The 24,867-nt window shown below is 48.0% G+C and overlaps 1 protein-coding gene across 2 annotated transcripts in view; it reads left to right on the forward strand.

Annotated features, from left to right (window-relative positions):
• The first annotated feature begins 2,941 nt into the window (after window positions 1–2,941).
• The window catches only part of ADAM19 (ADAM metallopeptidase domain 19), a 32,415-nt gene continuing 10,489 nt past the window's right edge, over window positions 2,942–24,867 (forward strand). For both annotated transcript variants that reach the window (XM_069028638.1, XM_069028639.1), the window contains exons 1-12: window positions 2,942–3,002; window positions 3,322–3,401; window positions 6,585–6,655; window positions 16,438–16,516; window positions 17,539–17,615; window positions 19,184–19,376; window positions 19,816–19,881; window positions 21,121–21,192; window positions 22,015–22,181; window positions 23,080–23,164; window positions 23,400–23,539; window positions 24,664–24,841. In XM_069028638.1, the coding sequence (XP_068884739.1) occupies window positions 2,942–3,002; window positions 3,322–3,401; window positions 6,585–6,655; window positions 16,438–16,516; window positions 17,539–17,615; window positions 19,184–19,376; window positions 19,816–19,881; window positions 21,121–21,192; window positions 22,015–22,181; window positions 23,080–23,164; window positions 23,400–23,539; window positions 24,664–24,841 (1,269 nt within the window). The remainder of the gene's footprint in view (window positions 3,003–3,321; window positions 3,402–6,584; window positions 6,656–16,437; window positions 16,517–17,538; window positions 17,616–19,183; window positions 19,377–19,815; window positions 19,882–21,120; window positions 21,193–22,014; window positions 22,182–23,079; window positions 23,165–23,399; window positions 23,540–24,663; window positions 24,842–24,867) is intronic.

The raw sequence follows: 24,867 nt of genomic DNA on the forward strand, positions 1-24,867 counted from the left end.
TCCTTCAGTGTCAGCAGGAGTCTTCTCAGAGCACTTTGTTCCACAGCCTTTCCCATTTCTGAAGAGAGAATTGCAGTGGAATATTACTGAGCTCTGATACATGTCCGAGTCATTCTCTGCTCAAGTCTGTTTCTTGAATGGGCATTTTCCTCTGCAGGTCTGTTTCCTTCTCTGTGCCCAATTCTTGATTTACTATGAATTTAAAGGAAGAATCATCATCTTTTGCTCTCCAGCTAACAACAATAGCATTAAATCATCTTGCAAATTGTCGAGCAAGTGCAGAACCCCCTCTGCAAAAGCTCTGTCATCAGTTTTGCCCTGGGGAGGCTGAAACACCTCATTGCTGAGCCTAAGGGTGCTGCGTGGAGGCTGCTGCTCCATGCCTTGGCCACGGGGGATGTAACAGATGAGGGAACAGAGCAGACTTGAAATTCCCAGCTGATACTTTTAATCAGGCGGTTTGGATCCTGGAGGAAATGAGTCTGAGCCTGTGTAATTCTTAGATAACCAGAAGTCTGACCTTTTTCTGTGAAAAATGTCCCACTGACTTTGGGAAGAGCTTTTGAACAAGTGGGCACAGGCAGGATCTGACTCATCCTGTGCCAGAGGCAGCGTTATAGCACCAGAGTACTGTTAATAAGGCTAAAATATCCTGAATCTTTCCATGCAGCAATGTCTCAATAATGTAAATGATGTATCATAAATATAGAGATAGATTCACCTATATATAATCACTGCACAGCCTGTCATTTTATTTTTATACAGGGAGTTTCTGGTGATTATAAATTGAGATATCAATTCTCATATTACCAAGATCCAAAGATAAAAATATCACCATATAACAAGTGCAAATATTGCACATATTTTTATGATACTTGAATGCTGAAAACAATCCCAAGCAGATAGATGTTGGCCTAAATATTTTAATAAGCTCAAAATAAGTCTCTTTTTATTCAATTTTTTGCTTTTTTGAGCTGATCTTCCTTTAGAGAAATATATGGAGCAGTCCCTGCAAAGATTTGTTGTACTGAGAAGATTTGGGACAGTCCTTTAGTACGAGCATACATGTTTGTATCAAAGTGGGTTTTTTTTCCTTTGGGTAGACAGAAATTTTATGCAAGGATGAAAGCAGAGTAGCTAAATTTGTGTCTAAATTTGACTTGCATTTTAACTTATTTATAATATAGACATGCATAATAGCGCCATTGTTTTGTTCTATATTACAGGCAGCTATAAATAAGTAGGGGAATTCACAGGAGAAAGAAAAAAATCAAGATTTCCCTTCAGGATATTCCATATGATTAGAAAAGAGCTGAAATTTTGCCCCAGTATTTTTTGCTCTAAGAAACAAGATTTAGTTGTGTCAAGAAAATTCATTACCTCTGTGGGTCAGCTAAAATGTCATTTATAGCTCTCTCACCCTGATTATTCCCTCTAGGTGTCCCTACAGTTCCTGACTCTCCTCTGCCAAGCTGGTATCAGGAATAAACTGACCTTCACAGGATGAGAGAGGTTCAGTGTTTGAAGTGCTGGGGGACAAAGGGAACATATGTGAGATAGAAACCAAAATGGTATCTGCAAGTGGGAACAGTCACATTTCCTTTGGGCAGCCATGGCAAGAGCCAGCAAAGACCTTCAGTACAAAAGAGATTAGAGTTTTTAATAGCATAAATAATCCTCTGGACAAGAGACAGAATCATTACTGTTATCTGGCAAACCTTCATTTTGAAGGGAGCATTCATTTCCTACCAGCCTGATTTACTGATACACTCTGAAAACCTACCCACGTGCAAATTCTCCCCATTTCTCATTTCCCTGGTGGTTCACCTACACAGACACTTCAAGTATAGAGATGAATGGAGAGGGTAGAATGGATAACGCAGATCAATGTCTGTCTGAGGAGTGTGGCTAAGAGGTAATGGCACTTCCTGCCACTCGGAGCTGACCCCATAAAAATCCATGTCAGTCAACCCTTGCAGCCTTGAGTGGGGCTGCAGTTGAGCTGGCTGGGAGTCACACGCTGACACAGGGAAGGCAGTTGCTTTTTGTGGGCTCAGTGTGTGCAAGGAGCTTCTACAGCACCGTGGAGTCCCCCAGTGTTTGCAGCTGGTAACTCAGCGTGGCCCCACTAACTCGGACTCTCCTCTCCTGGTGCAGCCCTGACCCTACGGGCTGATTCAGCGGTGAGGCACAGAGTTGTGCAGCTCCCTGAGGGGCAGAGATCCAGCAAAGAGATGATGTGTCGACTTAAAGCCTTGGCTCAACTCTGAAGGATGCAGGAGAAGACAGGGATGCTCCTTTGGGGGCCTCATGGCAGCGAGTGGATATCCCTGAAGGGCAGCACTGGGAACACGAGCTGTGGATGTTCCCAAGTCCTTCCTCAAGCCCAGCCCTTCCATTGACCATAACGGGAGAGAGGCAGTGAACGTCCTTTCCTTCTGTCCTTATATACAGGCACATAAAAATCTATCCTGTATCCCTTCAGCTGTCCAGGAGGAATGTATTTCCCAGCAGTGGAGAGATTTAGGGTGTCTCTGGAGCCATGGGATCAGCTATGATAAGATTGCACATCAATATAGCAAACAAATAAATAAGCAACTCTTCGGCCTCTTGAGCTCCTTCCTTCCCCCCGCTGTCCCTTTTCCTAGCTTTAGACGCACAATGGATTTCCGTGCTGGCGAAGGCGCCGGAGGGGAGGTTTTGCAGAGGGAGCCCCGGGGAGGTGCTCAGGCTTTCCCCCTGCCCCGGAGGGGGACAGAGCCCAGCTCAGCCCCGCGCCGAAGGGCAGAGCCGCTGGAGCACCGGGAGCATCCCGGGGTGTGCGGAGGGAGAAGGAGAGGAGGGGGCTGCGGGCGGGCGCGGTGCCGCGGTGGGAGGGGACAAGCGGAGCCGGGCGGGTTTATAGGGCGGCGGCGGCGGATCGCGGTCCCTACCCGGAGCCATGAGGGGCCCGGGGCTGCTCTGCGGCATCGCCCTCTCGCTGCTGCTGCGGCTGCCGCCCCGTGAGTGCCGGGTGCCCGGGATGAGCGCGGGGTGCCCGGCCGGAGCTGCGCGACAGCCCCGCGCCAGAGCTCCGGCTCCGGGAACGCCCGGGGAGGGATGGATGGATGGATGGATGGATGGATGGATGGATGGATGGATGGATGGATGGATGGATGGATGGATGGATGGATGGATGGATGGATGGATGGATGGAGGATCCTCCTGCTTTTCCACAACCAGCGCAAAGCTCCCTCTCCTCTCCCGCCCCGGGTTCGTGCTGTCTGACGCCGGGGTGCGGAGGGGCCGGGGGTGCTGAGCCGCTCCTCTTGTTCTCCGCAGCCGCGGCCGCTGAGGTGCAGCTCCAGCCCGAGGTGGTGGTGCCGCGCTGGGCAGCCCCGGGTGGCCCCGGCAGCCCCAAGGTAGGTCGCGCCCAGCGCTTGGTTTCTGCTTTGTTTGCAGCCCTACCTTTCCGGGGCAGGGGGGATGTCGCGGGTAGCACAGCACCTGGCGATGCGCATTTCGGGTTTGCGAAGCTGCGAGGATGAGCCAGGAGCTGCCACAGCTCCTCCAGATCGCAGGAAAGGCTGTGTGAGCTGGCTGGCATTTCTGGGAACTGCATTCTCCCTGCCCTCCACCATGCCTTAAAGCCTCGGTCTGTAGCTACCTGATCGGTGTCTGTGAAAGGGGAGCGGGGCCATGCAGTCAGTGGCATTTAGGGATAGAAGAATCTGCTGTAGGAGGAGATAAGCCCAGAAAGCCACCTGCATCAAAATACCTGTGACCAGCAGGTCAAGAGAGAGGATTCTGACCCTCTACTCTGGTCAGGTGAGACCCCACCTGCAGTGCTGTGTCTGGGATCCCCAGCACAGGAAGGACATAGACCTGTTGGAGCCAGGCCAGGGTTGGGCAGTGAAGATGCTCCAGGAACTGGAACACCTCTCCTACGAGGACAGACTGAGAGAGTTGGGGTTGTTCATCCTGGAGAAGTCTCTGCAAAGACTTTGTCTCACCTTTCAGTACCTGAAAGAGCTGCAAGAGAGCTGGAGAGGGACATTTTACAAGGGTATGGAGTGACAGAACAAGGGACAATGGCTTTAAACTGAAAAAGGACAGGTTTAAATTAGATATTTGGAAGAAATTTTTGACTGTGAGGGTAGTGAGGCCCTGGCACAAGTTGCCCAGAGAAGCTGTGGATGCACTATCCCTGGATGTGTGCAAGGCCAGGTCGGATGGGGCTTGGAGCCATCTTTCCTACTGGAAGGTGTTCCAGCCCAATGGCATGGGGATGGAACAAGATGATCTTTAGGGTCCCTTCCAACCCAAACCATTCTCTAGTTCTGGGAATCCCAGCTGTGAGGGGGCTTTGCGAGGTAAGAAAAGCCAACCAGCAGCTCAGGTGGGTTTAGCTGTGTCTCTGTTAATGCACATCTCACCCCTGCTGCTGTTACATGGATGAATGATGTGTCAGTCGTCTCCAGACTGACAACCACTGAGGTCCAGACAACATCAAACACAAAACACAGCTCAGCCTTCCCAGGCTTTGTGTTGTTGCAATCAAGAAGTAATTGCAGTTGTGTGATTAAGTAAAAAAGGGAACTCCAGAGTATGTTTTTACATTGTGAACCAAAGAAAGGGAAGCTACAGCATTATGGAGACATGCCATTTTTCTTGAATATAGTGGTGTTATTTGGGAATTTATTAATGGGTCTTTTCCATACGATGAGACTTTCTAAAAGTTACTATTGTGTCCTCTTACACACAAAAAACTCTACAATGACTCTCCCGTGATCTTAATTCTTTTTAAAATGCCCTTGCAATGCTGCCTGCAAGTTTTGGTTCTGTTATTGATAGTGATGCAAATACATCTGGAGAGCATTTCCCCTTATACAAATTTGCTGGGTCTCAGGGGTCACACTTGGTTTGTTTCAGGCAAGTTCCTGTTGGCTCTGAAATGAGTGTTAGCAAAGCTTATATACAGCTGGGATATTTCATCTACACAGCAATTGATGGACTCTGAGGCAGTGGGATTACTGAAGGAGAAGGGAGGGAGACATTAGTAGTAATGATATTTGCACAACCTTTGTGAAGAGACTTTTGTGGTGATGGAGACCCTCAGCTATGGGTGAGGCAACCTCCAGTGCTTTCATGTTAGTGAGTGAAACAGACCTAGCCTGAGATGAACTGAGCACCTGTGACTCGGTAAACGGAACTCTGCCTCTTGCAATTATCCCTTCTTGTATATCCTAAATGTATTAACTTGTTTTGCATCATCTGCGTGGGCCTGATGCCGCGTCCTGGAAACTGAAGGGAGGATGAGCAAAACCCAGAATATGAGCAGGGAGCTGATGAAAAGAGATATTTGTATTTGATGAAATGGCAAGTGAGCATATCTCTGGGCTGACAGAACACCCCATTCAGCCAGCCTTGCCTTCTTTCACTTTCAGTGTTCTGTTCTGCTAAGTCTCCTCAAACACTGATTTAGAAAACTCTATGGCATAATAATTTCACCAGCCCTCATGATTTTCTTTTCTTCCAGATGAAAAAAAAACGCATTGTTATATTAATATGAGTTATTTATCTTCTGGGGAATTTGTTCATCCAGTTTCTTTATGAGAAAGCATTCAGACTTGGAAATCCCAAGCTGACTTTACGTAGTGGTTCTACTTTGAGGGAGGTAAAACTGCAGACCTCAGAGCCTCTTCTAGTTGCTCCTCTCAAAATCTTAGTCTGTGCTTTAAGTCTCTGGAATTATTTGGGTTTTTTAAATGTTGGGGTTAGTGTATACATTTGCCATTGCACTAAGAAACTGGGGTGGATTCTGTTCAAACCAGCAGGCCCTGGGGAGGCAGCTGTCCTCTGTCCGGCTGCGGAGCTGCAGGCACGTTGCAAACCAGGGCTGTGGCGTGTGCTTGAACACACTAGAAAGCTGCTGTCATGGTTTCCTGGGACTAAAACAACAACAGCTGTGAAGTACTGTCTGTGCAATGGCTGGAGTCTGAAGGCATCCAAGGGTCCCCGTTGCCTGCCTTTTACTGGCACTTTCTGCGAGTAAAGGAACGATGTGAAAATCTCTGGAGGAGGCGCGATTCCTCTCGTCCTGAAATAGGCTCCTAAAAATGTCTTTCTGCTGTGACAACAAAGGAAGCTTTGGTTAACTAGCTCAGATATTTGACTCTTCAGCCTCTGGGGCAAGCTGGGATGTCCTGTGATATGATGCTGAGCACAGTCTACAGGAGAGGGGGGTGCAGGGAGCTCTTCCCATCCAACCTCCAAGCACTCCAGCACCAGGATTTGCTGCCTCATCTGAGCACATTATTCTCCTGAGACACCAGGAGGTGTCTCTAGCTCAGGTGCAGCATCCCAGCAGATGCCTGTACTGCTTCCTGGCTCTGCATAGCTGTGCTGTGGGATGCAGCAGCGTGCCTGGAGCTGGGAGCCACCGTGGCACATCCCTTCCCTTCCCCATCACTCCAGGTCTGAAGTAGGAGGAAGGCAAGGGGTGCTTTAAGGTCAGCTGCAATTCCCAGGGGAGCAGTTTGTGTTTGTGGGTGTGTTCATAACTATGATGTGTGAGTAACAGGCAGCCTCTCTCTTGCACACAGCATCCACTCCGAGCTGAAGTTACAGTCAAGGCAGAAGGCCAGGAGCTCGTCTTGGAACTGGAGAAAAATAGGTAAGTGTGCTTGTGCCCCACACTGTGATCCCACTTAAATTATGAATAAGGATTACAGTGAGGTCAACAGGAAAACCTCCACTGACTTCAACAGGGTTTTGATAAAGACAGGATGAGGAAGTCCTTCTCTGGATTTCAAGGTTATTCTGAGTCCCCTCAGATGTTAATCAGCCAAGCAGCACACTATAGCAGAGCTTTGTCAGCAAAAAAAACCAGATGGTGACTTGGCCCTCAGTGTGTAAACTTACTTTTGCATCATAATTCTTCCTACATTAACTGGAAAATGTTGCTGGTATGGAACTCCCTATTTACCAAATGGCTCAGTGCTTTAGAGTCAGTGTGACTCTAATGAGGATTTCATTTGCTGCGATCCAAAGAGGTCCTGCTCTGCTTCCTAGGAGAAATGATCTGACAGTTTCAATTCCATTAGTGCCCTTCATGCCAAAGTAGACTGAAAAATTGGTTTTGCATTAAGTGAAATGCAGCCTCCTCTCAGGCATGTGAGAGCAATGCTGTGTGATATCGTAGGGTGTGACGCAGATTGAATTCAGAAGCTGCAGGAGACTAAGCTAGGGAGAAGGATTCTGGTCTGGAGGCCACTCCAGAGCCCTCTGCCCTGTGAGTACTTTAGTTTCCAGTGGTGGAATAGCAGCTGGGAATTTAGCTGCAAGAAGCTCGTCTTTGCTCAGCAGTCCACTTGCACTGTTGGTGTTCTATTTATTTTTAAAAGGGTATGAAAAATTATCTATGGAAATACAACCAGATGTCTTCTAGAATCAGTAGGAATAATAACCTGGGACTAATGACCTTGGTTATATTTTGAATGTATTTTATGGACATCCCAACCACAGAGATTGGGGGCTCAGCTTTCCTCCTGAAAGAGTGAAGTGTCAGAAGATCTTAATAGTTTTGATGGCAGGGCATAAACCTAAATGATATTCAGGGTGTTTTGGGGGAAAACCAGATTTTTTTTGTCACTGTCTGCAGTGAAGTCTGGAATGTGATGGCTGATGGAAGGCATGTACCTCCTACGAGGTGTTTTCTGTAAAAAGCCACAAAAGCTGCTGAGAGTTCCAGTGCTGCAAAAACTGAATGCTTTTCACAGGCAGTCATGCACCTGTGTAGAACTAAACAAAAACAGCTCTAAATTCTGTGTTTTAGAGCAGGTTTCAGCAGGGAAAATAAGACCAGGCATCATAAGCACTGCTAAGTCAGTCCTGTCTGGAGAAATTGCTGCTGCTGCTGACAGTGGTACCATGCCAGGTCTGAGCTGAGCCTGGAAGCAGCACAGCCACTGATGCTGCTGGAAGTCTCCTTCCAGGACTGTCAGGTCTTGCTGATTCTGCAGTTGCTATGCAAAGGTGAATGTTTCTGGCACAGCTGAAGCTGGCCAGAGAAAGGATCCTTGCTGGGTTGATGCGTTTGTGCTCCAAGCACCATGATGTAAGCTCCAGGTGCCTCACAGGAGCAGTGCTGTGCTATTTCCAGCACAGAAAAACCCATTGCTGGTGTTAGTAAACAGAGTTATAATAATAGAAGGTTTCTATTGTGTTTGTTTCCTGAAATGCATTTTCATTCATTGAGATGTATACACACAGGCTTGGAAATGTGTGCACACACTTCCACTGCAGGATGGATCTCCTTTACTGGTGCTGATGAAACACAGCACCTGGTTTGGAGATTTTTAATTTTTGTTTTCTGTGGAAAATGCACGTGATTCACAGAGAGCAGTGCTTCATGTGGGAGTCTTGCCCAGCCTCAAGTCCTTGCTCAAGAAAGCTGATGGTACAACCCCGAAAATGCAATTAGTGGAAAGGCTCCACTTTTCAGAGACTTGTGAAAGTGCTGAAGTAGTTTTGGGCACTTAAATTAGGAATTAAAAGAGGAATAATGAAGCCCCTGGGAGCCCTGTGTATTTATCAGCACCCACAAAGCACTTTTTAGAGTGCTCTTTTAGAAGAGGCAAACCTCTTCTCCTTGTTGAAGAGTGTGGCAAGGCAGAGCCCAGCCTGGCCCCTCACATTCCCAGCCTGGCATTGCTCCACAGCATCCAAGAGCTTATCACTGCTCTTGCTTATCTTACAGGGGAGGCTGAGCTTCTGGCTGAGGTTTGGGCTCCTGAGTAGCTGCAGCATCCAGGACTTCTTCTGTTGCCCAGGCAGCAGGGGAGAAAGGGAAGTCTCCCAAGTGGGAAGTGTCCCTTCAAAGCTGTCCAAAGCCTGTAAGCTCCAGGTTTCAGATTCACATGAAAGTGGGAAGAGAATTGCAACTTAAAGGAAGGTACTTGAGGCTTTTTAAATTCAAAAAAGCCTCAGAGTACTGGGTCATTTAATTGCTCCAGTTTAGAGGAGCCTTTGGGAACCAGCTTTGCTGCTGAGGTTGGTGCTGTGCTCCCCCTCTGTCCCTGGGCTCAGCACAGGGATGTGAGTGCTGGCCCATGTTTTACTCTTGTATCCACATCCCAGACTTCCATCGTTCAAGGAAAGCATGAAATGATTGGCATAATTTGGGTTTGGTTGGGATATGATTTACCCAAAACTAGAGAGCAGATGTGCCAAGCCACTGAAACTGTTGCAGGTGATGTTCTTGGTGGATTAGGCAGCCTCATTACACATTCCCCACTCTCCTTATGGAGAGACAACTGATAAAATTGCTTTGAAAAGTGGGGGAAGTGTCATGATCTGTACTTTGTTAGGGATGCACTAGCTTTGGAAGAAACATTCCAGTTTCAATATGTGGAAGAAATGTACACACCATCCAATTTCATATTCCATATGAAAAGGACATTGTGTTCATCCACAGAGGTGAAACACAGAATTTATTGCATATCTTGCTTCAGAGCTGGGCCCAACCCCGTGTTTTGTAATAAGCTCATCACACATCTGCATTTGGGCTTCATATATTTGTGAATACAATTATTGCATTAGCAGTTAACATAATATTGCATTATTTCCTGTTCAGGAGTTTGATAAGAAGTCAGAAGCATGCTGGAGTTTCAAGCAGAGTTCATGACACATTAACATTTCAGAATAATGATAAATATATCCCTCAAACGACTCAGGCTTGTTTTAAATGACTCAAAACCATGTCCTGCAGCTGTGGGATTGGAAAGCTCAAAGCTGCACAAACAACAAATATATGGAGAGTTGCCTATAAAGCAGCTTTAAATTTGGCTGGGGCTTAGGAGCGGAAGAATCTGAGTTGCAAACCTTGGATGAAAAGTGACTTTTTTTTAAAAGGCATTTGCATTTGTTAATAAAAAGCAGCTTTGAGCCAAGCAGGGTGAGGCTGAGAGCCTCTCAATGTGTGTGGCAGCACTGCCTGGTGTGAGCCTCTTCTTAGTGAAGAGGAGAGCTCCCATTTCCAACGCAGAAACCTGCATGGAATTAGTCTTCTCACCTCAGTGAAGGAAAGGGAGCAAAAAAGACTCCTCTCCTCTCCTCTCCTCTCCTCTCCTCTCCTCTCCTCTCCTCTCCTCTCCTCTCCTCTCCTCTCCTCTCCTCTCCTCTCCTCTCCTCTCCTCTCCTCTCCTCTCCTCTCCTCTCCTCTCCTCTCCTCTCCTCTCCTCTCCTCTCCTCTCCTCTCCTCTCCTCTCCTCTCCTCTCCTCTCCTCTCCTCTCCTCTCCTCTCCTCTCCTCTCCTCTCCTCTCCTCTCCTCTCCTCTCCTCTCCTCTCCTCTCCTCTCCTCTCCTCTCCTCTCCTCTCCTCTCCTCTCCTCTCCTCTCCTCTCCTCTCCTCTCCTCTCCTCCAGACTTGGGAAAGGCCCTCTCAGCTGCCAAGGGTAGTGGATGCTTCTCCAGGGGGTGTCCCTGGGACAGCCTGGGGCTGTTTGTTTCAGCTCCTTATTCTGGCCACTGCACTGGGTGGCAGAGCCCCAGGGGAGATGTGCAGCAGCTGGCTGAGGACACAGCAAAGGAAGTCCAGAGCTCATGTGGTCTGACCTGCAGAGCCATCAGAAAGTTTTCAGGCCACTCTGACAGGGAGCACTATCATTGGGTAGGGGACAGGCAGTCCTGCCCTGCCTGGTGCTCTCAGTGGTGCAGTAAAAGATCTGTGTGTCACTTGTATTTCAGTGTTTCCTGCTTTTGCACATTTCCAGGACCTCTCCTACCAACTGAGTGAGGAAGTTGCTGCCCGTTTCTGAGCAGGAAGGATATATGAGATTATTCCACTGATGGGCTACACATCATCAGTGTCTAATGGGCTTCCTTCATGGGCAGGGGTTAAGGGTCAGGCAAAGGAGGGAAATTGAGTTTATCCTGCTCTACTGTCTCTTGGAATCATCAGAAAAACAGGGGTGGGACCTGGAAAGCCACAGCTGCTTTTCAGCCTCCTGATTCCCTTGGGATATTCAGTGATTCCTCTGTGTGGGGCAGAGAGGAAGAGACCAGGAAATGAAACCTTTTAAATCCTTTGTGCACTGACTCATTATAAACCTGTTTTCCATTTATTTTATTTCCTTTTTCCTCCCTGGGTAACCTTTGTGGTTCCTATTGGTAAGCCAAGGGTCTATGTGACAGATCTCGCTTGGGTAACATAATTTACACAGTGAATGTCACGGATGATGTTGGTGGGAGAAGGGGATGGAGAGTCTTTAGTCTGTGATGCTTTCCCAGGCCTTACAAATGGCTTGTTTAGCTCCACCTCAATAGATGGGAAGCCACTTTTTCCTTCCAAACTGCTGTGTTTACACAATAAACATGTTCTTAGCAAAAGCTCTAGAGGAAGGGAGCTTAAGAGCTCCTGGACTCATCTGGATGGAACTCACCAAGAAAAAAAAAATTGGATTTCATTGGTTTTATGAAGTGCCAGGTTTTGACTGCAATATTCCAGAGGCTTGAAATCTCCCATTTCCCACTAGTGGTGGATATGGAAAGCAGGCCTGCCTGCTTGTTTTGTCATGAGTCATGTGTGGTGGTGTTCAAGATGGGGCCGCTTCAGGTTTTGATAATAAATTCTGGCTTTAGGGAATATTTAAGTGACTGAGAGGCAAGAGTTCACATTCCCCTTCTTACCCTACTTGGATCCTGTTGAGAGGCAATGGAGTGGGACCACAAATTGTAGATGGAAATCTGATGTCTCAGGTTTCTTGGGAAAATCAATTCCCTCCACCCCCAGATGCTGGCAGCCTGGCTGGACAGATTTATTGTGATTTGAGGAAAGGGACAGGGAAAGACATGTAAGAGTCTGCAGGCTTCACTTTTCTTGGTCCCATGACTGAAAAATCAATGTCAATGTTTCTCGTGAGAGCTTCATGGACGATTTGGCTTTTGTTTTTTGGGAGGAAATAAAAACCATGTCCATCTCCTAGATACTGCTGTTTGTTTCTAAATTGGAAGCTGTCCATGTAGACTATCCCCTCTGTAAAATGAATCCAAGCAAGGTTGCTGATGGGACCAAGTTATTAAAAGTCCTTCTTGCTCTAATTAGCAAGAGCGTCAGGATGCTGCTGGGGCACTCTGGGTGCCTGTGGGTGATCCCAGGCTGGTGCAACTGAATGTGTTCATGGCAGTCCTCTGGCATGGAGGGACCTGAGCTCCTCTTAGACTTGTGCTAGCAAGTGATGTTTTACAGGCAAAACTGTTCCCATTATCAGGAAAATAGGGGTGAGGTTCTCTAGAGCAGCTGGGAAATGTGCACTCCCCCAGGAGGACACGGTCATGCAGGGCCCCAACTTTCCTTCTGCTGTTTTTGGGAGTGTTTGGGTGTGCCGTGCATCCCCTTTTCCCCCAGCTGCTTCTCTGCTCCTCAGCAGTGGCCAGAAGAACTGAAATCCACATCCTTTCCCCATCCCCAAGTGCCACAGGGGCAGCTGCCTGCCAAGGGAGCTGGGTTTGCACCGTGCCTTCAGCCTGCCTCTCCTGTTGAGAGCCATCTCAGGTCATGAGTGAAGTATGTGACCTCCCTGCCACGGCATCCCAGCAGAGCCAGGCTGCCCTGCGCTGTCAGCTCTGCATGCAGGGCCCTTCCAGGGAGCAGTGCAGGAAGGAGGGCTTTGTGTCAAACAATGATATCATTGACAGGCTGGAGTGGGACCAGGACTGCTCCACGACAGCCATCAGCAGGAACCGGCTCAGGCCATCTGTACATTATGGCACCGAGCCACTCTCCCTTCGTTTGGCTTCCTCACTTGTATTTAACCCGGCTCCCAAGGCTTTCCGGGGAACAAATCCTACCAAGAGCAGGCTATTCCACCCTGAGCTTGGAGGCTGAGCTGGATCTCGGGGAATGACTGACCTTGCTGAAAGCTGGTCCCTGTTGAAAAGGTGTGAGGCCTCTCTAGAACATCCCAAGTGTTCGTGTGCAGCTTTCCCTGGCCTCAAACTGGCTGCAGCTGCTATTGAACTTCAGCAAAGGAGGGTACTCCCATCCCAAACCAGCTTTTTCTCTGACTTCATCAGTTCTTCATGCTGATAACTCCTCTAATGAGACGCTCTGTGCTGCCTTTTAGGAAGATGATGTGTGCTAGGGATCTGCCAGCTGCCTGACTGGATCTCAGAAGTCTGAGTGATGTTATTTTGCATCCAGACTTTTGCAGCTTCAGCGTGAGCTGCTGGAGAAGTGGTCACTGAGGCATGTAATGTAACTGAGAAGAAAGAATCACATTGTGCTGTTTTTTCCAGACTTTCCTTCTCCAGCACAGAGGTGAACTCTGTGCTCTTCTGGAAATGGTGATGTACTGCTATCAGTGCTTTGCAGGGCTGAGCTCCCCTGGAATCAGCTGTTCAGCCAGGCAGGGATGTTGTCCTGAAATGATGGCAGATAAGGTTTTGGGGTATGGGTGTCTCTCTGCTGTTTATCCAGCAACTGGTACACATGGAAAAGAGAGTCAAGACTGGCTGATAACTCTGGTGTACTCTTGGTGGCAAGGTTTGTTTGCTGTTTGTTTACAGTTTGGTGGAAAGCTTGGTGCTTGCTAAAGAAGTGAGTTGGGCTGGGAATGAAATTTTACAGGCTCAAAATAAGACACCAAGGGTGTTGCAAGATGTCCTTTTGTATTTCCTCTTTCCTCACTGCCCTCCCCACCACACCCTGTGCAATCCCCTGTGAGAGCCCTTTCTGGCAGCACTGCAAGAGCCCCAGGGCCCCCCTGCATTAAGGCTGGGTACTGTCTTCAAAATAGGACTGTTTCATGCTCAGAATAAGAAACTGGACTTTTCTTAGGGACCCTGTGGTGTAGAGTAAGAGTCAACTCGTGGAGAGACGCTTGGCAGTTGTAACATGGAGATGCCACAGGCTCTCAGCTCAGCAGCTGCATAAGTGTCCCTAAAAATTCAGGCAGAGCTCCTTAATCCACTCTAGAAGGGGCTGTAGCCTGAGTGTGCAAGTAGGAAGGGACGTGCACACCCCCTGTGCTGTGTGGCCTCATCCTGTGCCCTGGAACCTGGGCTCTGGTGCTCAGCACCGGGGCTGGGCAGGAGTCACAGCTCTGAGGAGCCTCATGGGCAATGCTGAAGGGGAGATCAAGTGGCTATTCATAGCTAATGCTTTCCAAGAATAAAGGAGCGGGAGGAAAACACAAGCGTGCTTGTTTGGGAATGAAGCAAGCAGGCTGTGCAAAGCCTCAGCTACAGGAAACCCACGGGCTGGTGCCTGGTTTAACAGCACGGGGCAGATCACACTGCTTTACTGTCTGCCCTGACACAGACCAGATACCTGCCAGAGCATTGCTCAAGGCAATTTCCTGCGAGTTAATGCAATCTGTTGATTAAATATTTGTTTCTTGCACCCTTGCTGAGCAAGATGCTGCAGTCAGGGAGATGAAGGGAGTTATGTTCTGTGGGATGTTGCTTATCTTGGGTTTACAGACCTGGGACAGCTGAACGCAGCAACCTTGCCTTTGGATCGCTGACAGCATTTAGTGATAAGAACACATCAGAAAGAGACAAAATGAGCTTTTCTGGGCTATGCTGAACTTTAAAAGTGGAGATAAAAGCTGCTGTTTTCCTGACATCAGATGCTATCAAACACAACAGTGGCACAGTTGTCTGTCTGTCATTAAGCTGGGGGTACTTGTTCAGCTGTCTGAGCCTTTGGATGCCAGGTGGGTGAAGCACTTTCAAACGCTGATAAAAGGTTTCGTTTCATGTTGTTTTGATGTAATTTAATTAGCTATCACAGGCACCCAGTCCCTTTTTTAAACAGAGATGCTTTCAAGGTTGATAAGATCTGACTGCCAGGTACCAAAAGCCAAGGCAGATGGAAAAATCTTTGTGTTTGCTTGTGATAGAGCTTTCTTCATCCAGCTTAAAGAAATCAGGCAAAGAATAGAAGGAAACTTTTTTTTTCTTTCTTTCTAGCAGTTTAGTTCTAAAATCTGGTGCATGACATGCTTTAAACAGGGATGCAAAGGGATTGAGCTGCAGCTGCATCTGACAACACACTGCCCAGGATGCGTGTGGCCTCCTCATGGATGGCAAATGTGGCACTTTGGTGGCCTGACAGCGCTGTGGGGTTGCTGCAGGATTGTGTTTCATCACTAGGGTATGTTCTGTGATCCTTCTCCAAATTTTTGCAAGTCGAACTCTTGTTTTTAAAAACTGCTTTAAGCCTACATTTTATGGCTGCTGAGATGGACACAGGATATGACCTTCTTGGTTTGGCCTGGATTTTGACTTGCTGTATTTTTTACATCACTGTTTAGCAAATGCAGATGTTTAAAAAGAAGGAGAAGGCTGTTTCCTCTGGAACAAAATCAAAATGCTTTCTATTCAGTGCACAGGAGCTCCTTTTATAGACTTTTGGTCTGATCCTGGGTTGAAGACAGGGAGAATATTGTGTACATGGGGATGACATGAACAAATTCAAATTGGGGAATCAGCATTTTCCTGTAACAAAGATGTGAACCGGCTTCTGGGCAGCAGTTGAAATGCAGATGCAGATTGGTTTATGACTGTACTCAGAAATGGGCAGTGGAGACAGTCTGGGTTTGAGCTGAGGACTCACACCAGCGCCCAGATGTGTCCTGAACTGGCCTGGTGGTGTTTGCTAGGCTGGATTTGGTGCTTTGAATCTAATCCCAGTATATCTGGGGCATAACTTGGCAACAGAAAGAAAACTGCACAGAGACTTGCACCCATTAAGGGTCAGTGATGAGGTTGGGATATGGGGTCTTTAAAAGTCCTCACGTAAAAATTGAGTTGTTCACTTCCAGCTGTTGGAAGTGCATTTTGGTACCTAATTAAACTCAGGGACAGGCTCTCTGTGATTGTTTTAATTTAATAAATGGCTTGAAAGAGCACTTAGATGGCTTGTGGGGCCCTCCTGGGAGCAGATATGCTCCAGGAGAAGTGCTCAGCTCCTGCCAGAGCAGCAGAGAGATAGATGTGGCAAGGTCAGCTGTGCTCCCACCTTCTGACCCTCTGCCATCACAGTGTGCTCTGCACAGGCAGCACAGCCCGTGGTGATGCTCCTGCCATGGATCCCATGGCTCCTGGGCCACCAGGAGCTGCCACTGCTCCTGGAACAAGGGCCTGGCAGGAGGGACATGCTGAGAGCAGAGTGCAGAGATAGAGCACAGCTGGTGTCCTGTGAATCCCTGTCTCTCACCTGCCCTCTCGGGGTGTTGCAGTTGGTTTCACACTAAGGGTAGAAAACACTGACTGCCCCAAATCCACAACAGCGGTTCACAGCAGCAGGGATATTTACCCTGACTTCAGAAAGAGCTGGATCTAGCTGGTCTTCCAGCACCCCTAAAAAAAAGAACTCCAGATAAAAATAAAGGTCTTACCATCTTTATTTTTTAATTTACTTTTTTTTCACCCCCTCCACTGTGTCTGCAGAAACCTCTTTGCACCAGGCTACATCGAGACCCACTACAGCCAGACCGGCCAAGCCCAGAGCACCCCCCTGACCCACACGGTGAGTGCAGAGATCAGACTTGGAGAAGCAGGTGAACATCTTCCTACTGAGCCTTTTTATTTGAGGGCACAGATCCCTACAGCTTTAAGCTAAAGGGGAGGGGAGTCCAGCTTTCTGATCTGCAGTGTTCCAGTGGGAAAGCTGCTCCATCCCCCAAAAATGGTAAAAACATCTTTCTGTTTTGCCCAAGCTCTGTTATGAGAGCCAAGGTCAGCCGCCGGCATTGCTCCCCTCTCTCTGGGTGCTGGGGAATTGTTTATTCCTCACACTGCTCACCCCTTGCTTTTAGTTTTGCCACCAGGTTCCCCACGTCGGGGACCTTCCCAGCCTTTGGGAAAAGCAGCCCCTATAAGCTCCTGCTCAGTAAAAACCCCATAAATTACTGATCTCACACAGGCTCGGCTGGCTGTGCTGCAGCAGCACAAAGATATGCATTGGTCACAAAGCAAAAATAAGAGATAAAATCCCCATGAGATCATCTTTCCTACTGCTGCCCCGGGGTGAGGGGAAGGGATGTAATGAATATGTTGGCGTTTCTGCCCCAAAGCCTCCTTGTCCCAGCCAGAGGCTGCCTTTGTCTCAGCAGCAGCCCTGAGACGGGGGCTTCCCCACTGCCCACGGTGTCACCCTCTCTGGGGCTGAAGCCACATCCCTTGGGGCCTGACCCAGGGCCAGCTGCCATCGATGGGCAGCTCCTGTTACAGGCAGAAAGCTTTGGGTCGGCCCTAAACCTGCAGCCATCCGAGTCGTTTCCTTGGGGATTCAAAGCTCTCAGTTTTTACTGGCAACAAGGAGCTGTTTGATGCTCTGGCACAGGCGGCGCATGGCAGCTGAAAGGCCAAATTTCGCTGCAGAGTCACAGAGATTTAGCGGTGATAATCAGCCGCCAAATGCAGCGGAAAGGGAACAATTACCGGAGTGCCGGCAGCGCTCGCACGGGACTCAGCGACGCCTAAAAATAGCACATGTCCCATGTCCATCCCAAATCTGCACCGCCAACCCTGCCTCCCTCTGCCTTCCAGGACCACTGCTTTTACCACGGGGTCGTGCGGGGCTGGGAGCACTCCAGCGTCACGCTCAGCACATGCCGGGGGCTGCGGTGAGTGCCTGGAGATGCGCGAATCTGGGAATGCCTCTGGGAATGCCTCTGGGAATGCCTCTGGGAATGCCTCTGCTCCGGTGCTGCCACCTCAGCTCTGCTCCCAGCAGCCTGTGGATAGACCTGCTCTCAAAGGCACCCAGCCTGGGCATAAAAAATGGGCATGTTAGGGAAAAGGCAGAAACTGGGGGTATCATTAGTAGCCATGGCCTCCTAATCAGCCCTGTTCCCCTTCTGGGGCCCTGTGTGCTGGCAGTGTGGACTGGGGCTATGAGTGAGTTTAACTCAAGAGTCCACTGAAGCAAAAGACTCTTGTTAGTGGCTCAGGGCTGCATCTGTCACGGACAGGGACAGGACTCACCACGTCCCAGCCCAACGCCCTGCACTAGTGCAGAAATCTTCTCCCAGTCTCTCACAGCTGGCAATTTGTGTGTGTTTTGGGGCAAAGTCTTCAAGTCTGAGCTCTCTCCTGGGTTGTCAGCCTTGTCTGCTTTCTCCCCAGGTGGTGCCAGGGCTGTGTGTGTGAAACCTTTACTTTGAGAGTAATGGGGTCTTTGGCTGGAAAATGGGGTCTGTATCCTCAGCCAGGACTAAATGAAGCGGTTTGTGGTGACCAAGGAGCTGCATTCATTTACACCAGCTCAGAGTTTGTTTCCAAAACATCACACGGGCTTTATTGACATTAGTGGTCATCTGCTCTGGAGCCTGATGGGACTGGCTCCAGCCAGGAAACAGCCCCTGCCAAAGCAAACCTGAGACATCTTAGTGAGTGTAGGCAAAGGGCCCAGTGAGATAAACAGGACAGTGCAGCCACCTGTGGCTTGCAATAAATACTCCAAAAGCAAAAGCAGTCGCAGGTGTGCCACGCTTCTGCCAGCCTGTGTTTTCCTAGGCTCTGCCTTCCAGCTCCAGAGGGACAGAGATGTTCAGTGTGCCTGTGCAGAGGCTTCCTGCACCCCTGAGCCATCACTGTGTGCTGGCAACTCCTTGTTACCTTTTCTAACTGCTGGGGAGGCACAGGAGCTGAGCACACGTGGCTGCTCTCACTCTGAGCCTGCCCAGCGTGGGTGGTGCTCATCGAGCCACACATCTTCTAGAGGGCATCACACACAGATTTCCAGCTCTGCTGCCTGTAAGATGCTCATTGAGAAAACCAGGACCATCTCGTTATGTGCATGACCCAGAGAGAACTCTGTTTTTCCTGTTGACAAACAAAGTCTTCACATTTTTCAGGTCCGTTCTGTTAAAGGCACATTTCTTCTATTGGTTGAAAAGCTTACATTGCCCCTAAAGGAAGGGCTGTATGTTAAACTTCTCAGGTTGCAGCACATGCTCCAATAGCCCCTCAATGTCTGAGGCCCACTGAATGGATTTTGATATATGGAAGCTCAGGGATTTCCCCCTCTGAACTCAAAATATCCCCACCCTTTTTATTAATGAACTGACTGGCCTGGTAAGGATAAGTGTCTTGCCAGAGTCAAATGGGAGCTCAGCAGCAGCAGAAGGATTTGTCTCCAGTTGCTGTGTTAGTAATTAACTTTCCCTTTTATTGCTTCCCGTTTCAACAGAGGACTTATCGTATTGAGCAGCAATTCCAGCTATGTCTTGGAGCCAGCTCCCAACAGCCCAGACCAGCACTTGATTTACAGGGTGGACAACCTGAGGTTGAAGAGAGGAGCCTGTGCCTACCAGGGCACTGGGGATGCAGCTGAAGATTGGCTCAGGGACTTCACAACTGGGATGAAACCACCAGGGCAGAGGGTGAGCGGGGCTCAGCCTGGGTCTGTGCACGATGCTCCAAATATCCCACCTGTTCCCAGCCCTGCTGTTCTCTAGGAGCACAGCTCAGAAAGGGAAATAAAGGAGAATATTTAAGGGGGTTTGTAACAAGCTGATTGTGAAATAGTGGCTCCAGCAGAGAAATAAATGAGTGTTGGGACTGTGGTGGGCTGTAGCTGTTCCTGCATCCGATATAGGAACAAAAGGTGAGTGGAGGACAGGCATGTGGGCACTTGCTGTAGCTATACTGACCTTGGTTGCTCTAAATCCATCACATTTGGAGGTCCCTGTGTGTGATGGGGTGGGGTGAACAGCCAGTGAGAAACAAACTGGGGAAAGTGGCCTGTAAAAATGTTTTGTGAAGAGTTTCTTGGGGAATATTGGGGGAATAACCCAATAACCTGTGTGGCTGCTGCTGCAGGTGAAACGGGACACTCTGCAGGCCACGAAGTACGTGGAGCTCCTGCTCGTGGCTGATTATGCTGAGGTAAGAAATGGGATCGTGTTCATACCCACGGAGCACTGGGCACAGAGCATCTCACCTGCAGCATCTCCTGGGGCAGGGAGAGCTGTGTCTTGGTCTCTTTTGTCCTGGCAGCCACCATTGGCCAAGGGAGAGATGCAGGTTGTGATTTGGGTGAGGGCTGAAGGTAGCAAGGTAGCAGTGTTCAGTCCTAATTATGGCTGGGAGAGTCTGCCTTCAGAACAGCGAAATTTGGGGGTTTCCAGGAGTGATGTGCTTCTAACTGCAGTACACTTAATCTCTAGAGAAGATAACTGTGATTATGCTCTGCTCTGAGCTGGTAGCAGATATATAAATAGACATTTTTAAGTCTCCAGATCACAGAATAGGTCTGGAAGAAGCTGACTGAAGTCAGCAATCCCTCCCCCACCCCCAGCCTGGACAGCAGGCCAGACACACTGACAGTGCAAACCACACAGTGTTTTACTGATTGTTTAATCTCCAGCACAGACGGGAGCCAGGCTGGTCCTATCCATGATTTACAACTTGAAACTCCAGTAGGGAAAACCACATAGTGCTCTGGGCTATAATTTATTCTGAACAAAACTAAAGAGGCAGAACCTATTTTGGTTTCTCTGTCAGGCAGCAGGACAGTAGGGATACTGAGATACACATAATACCCAGGAACTGCCATATGTTGTTCACCATTTGATCAGACAAACTGGGACAGAGCCTCACGGTGTTGTTGTTAACTGCCCTTTCTTTGCTCTGTCCCTCATTAGAAGAAAAGCCCCAGGTTTTGTCATCTGTTAAACAAAAATCCGAACATTTTGCCACTTTAACCCTTTGAACCAAGCAGTTTGCTAAAATTAACTCATTCATTGCCAGATGGTTTAAATAGGCAAATTGGTTGGATGAGTGAGATGTGATGAGAGCTCCAGCAGCCTTGGCCTCAGACATGAAGTCCTGTTATCACACATTTTACCTGGCACATTTGCCAGTTCTTTGCCAGCCCCTGGTTCTGGGGGCACTGATAAGTTTGGGTTGCTCCACTGTGCCACCACTTGAGTAGCATCACTGCCATGGGGTGTCAGGGATGAATTCTGAATATACATGTACAGGGGGGCTTCTAATCAGATGTGCAGTGCAGGGAGACTTCACTTCATAATACCCTTCTTATTTCCAGAATAATGTGGCTTGTTTTAACACATTTCAGCTCTTTTTAGTTGCCTTTGTGCTGCCTGACATGTTCATTTTGTTCAGTTTCAGAAACATCGCTTCAGCATCGAAGCAACAAAGCTTAAATTAGTGGAGGCTGCTAATTACGTAGATAAGGTGAGATTGGGGGTGTGTGGAAGGATGAAAGCAAGGCCCAGATCATGAAATATGAGAATTAGTTGGGCCAGAGGAAGGCTGGCTTTTTGGGGGAGAGAATAATGTTTTGGCAGTTCTCCCCAGTGAGTTGAGGAGAGCACCTGCCAAACAATTGTGTTGCTGCAAATCCAGAACAGGGTGGGGGGATCTCCATTCCTTGCTTTGGAGCCAGCATGAGCATCTTGTGTTTTACTACATCTCTGTAAAAACTGTAACCTAAGTAATGCTTTTTGAAAAGGGACTGAGGTATTCACTTGAAAAGGTAGAAAACCTGGGGAGCAGAGCTGGAAGGAGCCTTCTGAAGTCATCCCTGCAGTGGTACCTAGTGCTGCTGAAGTAAAAGCTCCTGCTTTTCAGATCTACTCCCTTTCTGCTCCCCTTGAACTCTTTCCACCACTCCCTTCACCCTGCTACCTATGAATGCTTCTGTTTGTACTTGACATGGGCAGAAGGTTACTCCCTTACTGTTTTCAGGAATTTTAACATACCAGAAGATGAAACATGATGTCAGTCTCCAGTCTTTGTTTCTCTAGATTATGTCTTTGTCATTCATTCAAAAATGAAAGTTCAATGTCTCTATTTCAGTTCAGTTTAGGTTTGTGGTGGTTGCACACTTCTGTCTGCAGGGCTCAGCACCAAGCTGAAATGCATTTCCAGAGGGAGCATCTGCTCTGGACATGTGGATCTCTAGTAGCAATTAGCAGGATATATGCAAGATTTAAAACGCAGTAAAATAACTTCATGGTGCTTATTTTATCATCTCTTTTCTTTTCTGTACCTTAGTTTTACAGGGCCTTAAATATCCGGATTGCCTTGGTGGGGCTGGAGATCTGGAATTATGGGAATAAATGTGATGTAACAGAGAATCCCTACTCCACCCTCAAGTCCTTTCTGGCCTGGAGTAGCAAAGAGAGGCTGCACAGAAAACATGATAATGCCCAACTAATCACGTAAGCTCATTCCTCCTGTTTCTGGCAAGTGGCTTGGGTGGGTGGGAAATCAGTTTGTACCATGATATCCTTCCGAGATTCAAAGTGGCTTTGTGGAAAGCATTCATTCCTAACCCATCCCACTGACACACAGAGCCCTGGTGCTGGGAGCCAGCTGAGGATGGCCTGTGACTGGTGGCCCACTGATCTCGTCAGGGCCAGTAGCCTGGCTGGCAATGCAGATGGCATTGGAAGAAAAATTTGCAGCAGTTCTCAGATCCCCTTACCTCTTCCATGGAAACTCATCCACCAGGATAGTCAGAGGACCTGTAGGACTGAAATGCAGAGATACAATGCCTTTCCCCTTGTTTTCTTTGGTTGGGTTTTTTTCCCTTTAACATTACTCTATTTCCTCTCCACCTGGTCATGTCCTGAGCACAATTTCCAGGGCTCCCATTTCGGAGATGCTGTCAGGGTGGTGTAGCTTTCCAGCTCAGAGGCAGGAGCAGAGCATGGCTGCACCTCAGAGGTGTTGCCTACTACTCTCTCAAGTCCCTGAATCCCAAGGTGGCAAATATCAGGCTTATGGCAAATTAAATATTCACAAACAGAACTCAACCAAGGATCCAGAAATAGTCTTTTCTGTGCTTGTTGCAAAGCTCAGCAGGAGCACTTTTTGGAACCAAGCCATTATAAGAAATAGGATTGTCTGGCTGGCCCATAAAACAGAGTAGCAGTCCAAGATAAACAGACCTTCAGGCTTTGTAGCTCTGCTATGATGTCCTGTACTGGAAGATACTGTAAAGGCAATGTGTCCCCCTGACACTGTGTAAGAAGCTGTGCACTGCAGGGTGCATTTCTCTGCCTGCCTTCCCGAGTGCCTCAGTGCCATTTCATGCTCTTTCTGGGTTGATTTTAGGGGTGTGCCCTTCAAAGGTACCACGGTAGGCTTGGCTCCCGTGATGGCCATGTGCTCTGATTTCCAGTCAGGAGGAGTAAACATGGTAAGTAATTGCCAGTACCCAATATAAAGTTTCTTGCCAGCAGTGAATACCTAGGATAGAGGCATCCTAAAGCCCAGGAAGAAAATACTTCCTGTGAAGTTCTCCACTCACCTGCTTATAGGCAGGAATGCCTTCAGTAGATGTTTTCTACATGTACTAATGAGAAATGCCACTCCCCCCATTGACCCAGACAGGCACAGGTAAAATGCTGACGTGCCTCTTTGACCTTGCACAGGATCACTCTGATAATGCCATTGGTGTTGCTGCTACCATTGCTCACGAGATGGGACACAACTTTGGCATGAATCACGATTCTGCTGGCTGCTGTACCACCCCTGCAGCAGATGGGGGCTGCATCATGGCTTCTGCAACTGGGTGAGTTCCTCTTGCATGGGCTCGGGGGGCAATGTGAAGGGCTTTGTTACAAGAGCCTTGGTGGAGTAAGAACTAGAAATGTAGAGTGAAAGTGGGTTCGTTGCTGCCTGCTGGAGTCAGTGTTTATAGAGAAAATATTGCTGGACAAACCCTGGGTCATGGAGCAGTAGCAATTTGCTAATTCCCAAGGAACTGATTCCTGCCTGAGACTGGCCCTAGGTAATTTAGAAGGGGAGCTCTGAACTATCTGGCAAAAGGAAAATTTTCCTGTTCCCTTTTCTAAAAAATAATGCTTGGTTTCTGAGAGCCTGTGTTTAACAGGAAAGAAGTCTTTGAGAGAAAGGGGAAGCAAGAGTGGCTCTAGAAGCCCATAGGAATTAAAAATCTCATTTTGGATGAGGAAACATAACAATTTCTACAATTCAGTCACGAAATGTGCCAGATGAATGCCTTCACTTAAAGCCACATTCACCATTTTCTCCAGCCTTCCTCTGTTTGAACAGATTCTTTTCTTTCATAGACATCTTCTTTTATATGCATCATTTCCTCCAAGGAAAACCATTTGGGTGAGAAATGAAAGCATAGTGGCATGCAAGTAGAGCACACAACATCCACACATATGCACAGCCACACATGGAGTGCACAGGCATTAATAATTCATGTCACAAAAAATATTCACGTTCTTCAAAATGAGGTGGTAGATAGGAAAAATTAAACATTATTTTTAGCAGGTAGGTTCACAGGCAGTTATTCACAGGCTGAGTGCTGGACTCTTAGGCTTGTTTGAGCAGTTAGGAATAAGCCCCAGCTCCAGTATTGAGGAGGTAAGGACAGCCATGCTTGTCAGCAATCACAGTCAAATGTAACTCAACATGTTTTGGTTCTATAAAGTTTATTTTGTAAGGCAATTATATTACTAAACAACCTTGCAGTGCAGTCTCACCTCGTCTTCAAGTGTAATGCAGGCACAGGAAATCACAATCTGGTTTAGCACATCTCCAAGAATTTCAAGGGAGAGACCTGTGTCCTTTGGCACTTGTCAGGATTTGCATGTGCTCCTTTTTTGGTTCTCTAAACCATTGCCCAGATCTGTCTTCATGTTTTTCTACCTTGTCTGTATTTAGGCACCCATTCCCCAAGGTGTTCAACCAGTGCAACAGACAAGAGCTGGAGAAGTATCTGCAGTCTGGTGGAGGGATGTGTCTCTCCAATATGCCAGATACCAAAAGAATGTATGGTGGAGGGAAATGTGGAAATGGCTACTTGGAAGAGGGGGAGGAGTGTGACTGTGGAGAGGTGGAGGTAACAATTGTTCAGGTCCAACCATT

This window comes from Aphelocoma coerulescens, chromosome 13 (assembly GCF_041296385.1).
Source record: "Aphelocoma coerulescens isolate FSJ_1873_10779 chromosome 13, UR_Acoe_1.0, whole genome shotgun sequence".
Taxonomy (NCBI): Eukaryota; Metazoa; Chordata; class Aves; order Passeriformes; family Corvidae; genus Aphelocoma; species Aphelocoma coerulescens.